Source organism: Peromyscus californicus, unplaced genomic scaffold, assembly GCF_007827085.1.
Source record: "Peromyscus californicus insignis strain IS unplaced genomic scaffold, ASM782708v3 Scaffold_8__1_contigs__length_139910024, whole genome shotgun sequence".
NCBI lineage: Eukaryota > Metazoa > Chordata > Mammalia > Rodentia > Cricetidae > Peromyscus > Peromyscus californicus.
Window position 1 is genome coordinate 30,575,563 of NW_026294606.1, and position 5,578 is coordinate 30,581,140.

Here is a 5,578-nt window from a genome sequence, read left to right on the forward strand (position 1 = left end):
AGACCTCCAACCTGGGATAGCAGGGAACAGGCTCTGACACTCTTTTTCCTCCCTCCCTCAGAAGCACTCAGGTTTATCTCACACACACGCGGAGACAGTAACAAAGGAATCGTTTTCTTCCACGAATACCTAGAAAATGCGGGTTTGAAGGGAGTGTGTGTGCGCGCCGCGTCTGCGCACGCGCTGGTATTAGTGCGCTAGGGTCTGCGGTGGTCTCTGGCTCGCTCACAGTACCGCAGTTTTTAGGCGTGTCCCCCACTCTCTGTCCGCAGCATTAAGGCTGGGACCTCGTGGGCGCTGCAGATACGAATGCTCTAGGTAAAGACAGTTCTCGGATCCCACCCCCTTTCCTTACAACAGATGAGCCTAACGCCAGGAAGGACAGCGCCTGGCTGGTTTTTAAATACTCAGTTGTGGAATACATCCCACGCTTTTGTGAACTCTTTGTTTCCCCGACAGGCCCGCCTCCCAGAACTCCACCCTCGGTCTTCGGGCAGCACAGTTCAGGCAGCGCGGCCTGCCACACCCACTCCATCACTTGGGAGGAACAAAAGCCAATCCACAGGGTGGAAAATGTCATTGGTATCAGGCTGAACGCTGTATATTCTTGGAGTGGGTTAGGCAGGGCTGGGCTCAGAGGTCCTTCTACCCCTGAATGCTGCTACTGCAGGGAAGGAATAGAGTTAACAAAGACAAAGACCAGGACAGCTGATGCTACGGGAGGAGAGGAACGCGCTCTGATGTTCCACGGTGTCCAAAGTCAGCATCTTTTGGACCTCTGTTTTTCCAATTACATTGGAGTTCCTGGGATCACCTGTCTTTTCCTAAAGTTCTATGTAATGGGCGTATGCTCCTGGACAGTCGTTGATCTCCGTGGATGAGGAAGGGGGCAGTACTTTCGCCAGGTGCATTGGCTTGGCGAAGCCTGACCAGCATTAGAAGAGGGATTGCTCGGGTAAATGCAAGTTGTTAGCCTAAATCCCCCTACCTTGTGCGCACTCGGACTGCACCTGCTCCAGCTGCCCTCTCTTCCCTATCCATTACCAGCCCTCTCTCAATCCCCAGTCTATGGTACTAATCGCCCCGCCTCGCCACACTCCGGCAGGATTCACGCTCCCAGTTCCCAGTTCCCCATACTCGATTTCCCCTTCTCCTCAAGTTCGAGACAATGATCACGCCCCAGCTTCTCCCAGGAACCCCCCACCCCTCGCAAGGTCTTCACGCCCACGCTGATTGGCCACAAGCCCATAGTCCAGCCCCCTGGACCGTCCCTGGGGCTCAGAGCATTACGTCAACCCGGCCTGGAGAGCGCCAGCTAGAACGGGACTGGGGGGCTTTGACTGGGGGGCGCGGTCTGTCTGGTCCGCCCCACCCTCCCTACATAAAAGACCGAGCCCACCCGGCCGTCGCCCTCAGCCCATCGGTTCCGGACTAAGTTTCAGGTGGCCCTGTACAGGGTGTGGAAGGGGAGCACCGTCAGACCCACTGACATACATCCAAGCCAGCAAGAAGCTAACGAGGCACCATGCGAGAGATTGTGCACATCCAGGCGGGCCAGTGCGGCAACCAGATCGGCGCTAAGGTGGGCTCACAGCTTAGGGAGTGGGGGAGGAATGCTAGGAGAGCGCCCCTCGGGATACTTGGGCACCAGAGCACGGCGCGATCCTAGGTGGACCCAGGTCTCGCCAAGGGTGGATCTGACTTGCTTTGTGCAATAGGATGGGGCGTGTGCTCGGAGGCGACTTTAAAGCTCGGGGGTCTTATTCATTTTTCCCGGAACTGTTCGAAATTTGGGATGCCCCTACTTCTTTTCCTCTCTGATCGTCACGCGTGCCTGAAGGAGGGTGTGCACGCTGGGCTGTGTGCGCCGGTCTTTGGGAGGGGCCGGGACGCAAGGAGAATTGATTTTACTCGCTTGAACACCCGGCGAGCTGCGGGGGAGGGGAGGAGAGCGATTGTCTGGCTGGACGTGCTTTGCATTTAAAATACCCTCCTACAGTTGCCTGGCCTCACTCTCTCCCCGCCTGCCCCTTTCTTTCCGCTCCTGGAGTCCCAGAGCGTTTGTCTCTAGCCGCCACTGGCGGCTGTGACCCGCAATCCCAGGCTTGGGCTGGTTTTTTCACCCCCACCTCTCCCATTCCTACCTCCTGCTGAGAGCAGCTGTTCGCCTGGGAAACCGCCCAGTTTCAACTTTCTGATCTTGTACAATGCAAGCCCTAAGGCTGTGCCCGGGTCACGCCACTCATTAAAGCTTCTGCAGTGTCGGGTTGTTAAAACTGGGTGGGAGCTTCTCATTGCAATTCGGGGTGGGGTCGTTGCATAGCTAAATGCAGACTTTTTATGTCTCAGTTTTGGGAGGTCATCAGTGATGAGCATGGTATCGACCCCACTGGCAGTTACCATGGAGACAGTGATTTGCAGCTGGAAAGAATCAATGTATACTACAATGAAGCCACTGGTAATTATTTTTAACTCCCCATCTTCAATTCCGGCACCTCTATGCCCTGCTCTCATGTGGCCCCAGGAGAAGGTGTCGACTTTAGGATGACCGCTCTTAGGGTGGGGTAGCCTCTACTGTGTCAACGAAATCCTTTGAAAGCCTGGTCATAGGCCTTTCTTTGTTTGGGGGTAGTACCAATCAGAAAAGAGGTGGTACCAAGCCCTTCTCTGCAGAAATCATTGCCTGAAGGGCTAAGCCAGCTCTTGTTTCCCTGCAGGTAATAAATATGTACCTAGGGCCATCCTGGTGGACCTGGAGCCGGGCACAATGGACTCAGTCAGGTCTGGACCATTTGGGCAGATTTTCAGGCCAGACAACTTCGTGTTCGGTGAGTATGTGGCATAGCTGAAGACAGAATGGCACAAGGTGCCAATTACCACTGGTGTAAGGGGTAGAGGAGTGTGATTGACAGATTGAGAGCATAAATAGCATCATCCAGGTGCGTGCTGGTTAAGTCTTAGTTTACGCTTAGAGACAAATGCATCTTAGCTTTTTCAAAGCAAGGTGTGCTCTGTTAACTCATTTATAATTGCATGGATGCCAAATAGATTATTGTTTTTTATTGGCCACTTGGTGGTAACTTGAAATAACTATATCTGAGGCGTGATTTTTTTTTTTAAAGAAGGGATTTAACCCAATCATGGCTGATTTAATCCTCCTTTGCTCTGACAGGCCAGAGTGGTGCAGGAAATAACTGGGCCAAGGGCCACTACACAGAGGGTGCTGAGCTGGTCGACTCCGTCCTGGATGTAGTGAGGAAGGAGTCTGAAAGCTGTGACTGTCTCCAGGGTTTCCAGCTGACCCACTCACTGGGGGGAGGCACTGGCTCAGGCATGGGGACCCTGCTCATCAGCAAGATCCGGGAGGAGTACCCAGACCGCATCATGAACACCTTCAGTGTCATGCCCTCACCCAAGGTCTCTGACACTGTGGTGGAGCCCTATAATGCCACTCTCTCTGTGCACCAGCTGGTAGAGAACACAGATGAGACCTACTGCATTGACAACGAGGCCCTGTATGACATCTGCTTCCGCACCCTCAAGCTGACCACACCCACATATGGCGACCTCAACCACCTGGTGTCAGCCACCATGAGTGGGGTGACCACCTGCCTGCGCTTCCCAGGCCAGCTGAATGCAGACCTGCGCAAGCTGGCTGTGAACATGGTGCCCTTCCCACGCCTGCACTTCTTCATGCCAGGTTTCGCACCTCTGACCAGCAGGGGCAGCCAGCAGTACAGAGCCCTGACGGTGCCTGAGCTCACTCAGCAGATGTTCGACTCCAAGAATATGATGGCCGCCTGTGACCCGCGCCATGGCCGCTACCTGACCGTGGCCGCTATCTTCCGTGGCCGCATGTCCATGAAGGAGGTGGATGAGCAGATGCTCAACGTGCAGAACAAGAACAGCAGCTACTTCGTGGAGTGGATCCCCAACAACGTGAAGACGGCCGTGTGTGACATCCCTCCTCGAGGCCTCAAGATGTCAGCCACCTTCATTGGCAACAGCACTGCCATCCAGGAGCTGTTTAAGCGCATCTCGGAGCAGTTCACTGCCATGTTCCGGCGCAAGGCCTTCCTGCACTGGTACACGGGTGAAGGCATGGACGAGATGGAGTTCACCGAGGCAGAGAGCAACATGAATGACCTGGTGTCTGAATACCAGCAGTACCAGGATGCCACGGCTGATGAGCAGGGCGAGTTCGAGGAGGAGGAGGGCGAGGATGAGGCTTGAGTTTCCCAGGCCAAGAAGGTTAGGGAAAGCTGAAATGAAAGCAGGGGGTGGGGGGCTTATCTGTGAAAATACCTTGGCAGTTGAAGGAAGAAAGATGGTCTTAGGTTTGTGCTGGGTCTCTGGTGCTCTTCACTGTTGCCTGTCACTTTTTTCTCTTTTTGTAATATTGATAACATCAATGTAACACTTGAGATCTTTCTGAACTCCTGTTGTAATGGCTAAAATCACATAAACCTTTGTGTCCTAACGGTGTCCTCTTTTCTTTCTCTTCTTTCTCTTTATTAAGTTCTTTTATTACCAACTTAAATCCACCTTTCTGACCACATAATACTTTCTTCCTTTAGAAAAGAATGAAAGTCCAGAGGCATTTCCTCTTTGGGTATGGTATGAATTAATATAACTGAAACCAACCAAGAATGACCCTACTCAATCCAATAGGAGAAAGCAACCTAAATTTTAAATGCCCTTTGGTACATGACTTGTTTGCTGCAGGAAACAAACAAAGTGTGTTTTCATGTAGATACCTTACCAGGCCTTTATGAAGTTTTATTTGAACAGTTACGTAGAGGCACAGCATTTAAAGAAGAGTGAAAAGTTAGTTTCCTCTCCTCCTACAGTCCTTGATCCAGCCTTCCTCTCTGGAGGGTGCCATTATTAAAAATGTTGATAATAATCACCAAGTTATATCATTTTCATGGTGCTGGGAATCAAATGTGGGGCCTTCTTGCACACTCAGCAAGCATTATACCACTGAGTCCAACAGCTGTGTTCAAGAGACAGAGCATTCACCATGCAGGTATGCTGTGTTTTATTTGGCCTGCTCCTACCAGTGGACATGCAGGTCATTTAGACTTTTTTCATATAATGCGACAATGAATAATTTTGTAGCATTGTGCACACAAGAAAAGCTATTTCTATAAGTGGGATTTCCTGCCTTTTTGAGTTAATGAAGTTATGTGCACTTAGGAACATACGTTAGATATTTAATAGGAGCATTCTCAGGTTTTCTCCCAGCCACGTGTTCAGTTTTATAAACTTTGTGCTAATCTTCATTTCAGTTTATTTGGAAATATAAATTTGGAGTGGTTGGGAGTTTTCCTTTAAAAAGACAAACCATAAGATTTTTCATAGTTTATTACATTCTTACCACGAAGACCCAGGACCTGAGCTTTGTATTCAAGCTTGATCTAGACTTGAATTCAACAATGAAAGAAGCTTTAGGAGTTCAGTCAAACATGGATTCTCAGTTAAGATACTTCCATGGGAGTATCTGTACTTTATCAAAATGGCTCTGATACTCTTCTTTAATCTGGGCCAGTTAGTTTCTCACTTGAGGATGAGAAGT

General features: G+C 50.7%; 1 protein-coding gene across 1 annotated transcript; it reads left to right on the forward strand.

The window, feature by feature from the left end:
• The first annotated feature begins 1,305 nt into the window (after positions 1 to 1,305).
• On the forward strand, positions 1,306 to 4,480 carry Tubb2b (tubulin beta 2B class IIb). The gene is made up of 4 exons (XM_052729558.1): positions 1,306 to 1,582; positions 2,350 to 2,458; positions 2,718 to 2,828; positions 3,173 to 4,480. The coding sequence occupies exons 1-4, from the start codon at positions 1,526 to 1,528 to the stop codon at positions 4,231 to 4,233; spliced, it is 1,338 nt and encodes a 445-aa protein (XP_052585518.1). The 5' UTR covers positions 1,306 to 1,525; the 3' UTR covers positions 4,234 to 4,480.
• Positions 4,481 to 5,578: the final 1,098 nt, after the last annotated feature.

What these genes read in the sequence shown, in the direction of transcription:
- Tubb2b (XM_052729558.1), top strand. Translation starts at nt 1,526, where the DNA reads ATGCGAGAGATTGTGCACATCCAGGCGGGCCAGTGCGGCAACCAGATC. An exon ending in GCAACCAGATCGGCGCTAAG is followed by an intron (nt 1,583 to 2,349) that starts GTGGGCTCACAG and finishes TTTATGTCTCAG; the next exon opens with TTTTGGGAGGTCATCAGTGA. An exon ending in GCCAGACAACTTCGTGTTCG is followed by an intron (nt 2,829 to 3,172) that starts GTGAGTATGTGG and finishes TTGCTCTGACAG; the next exon opens with GCCAGAGTGGTGCAGGAAAT.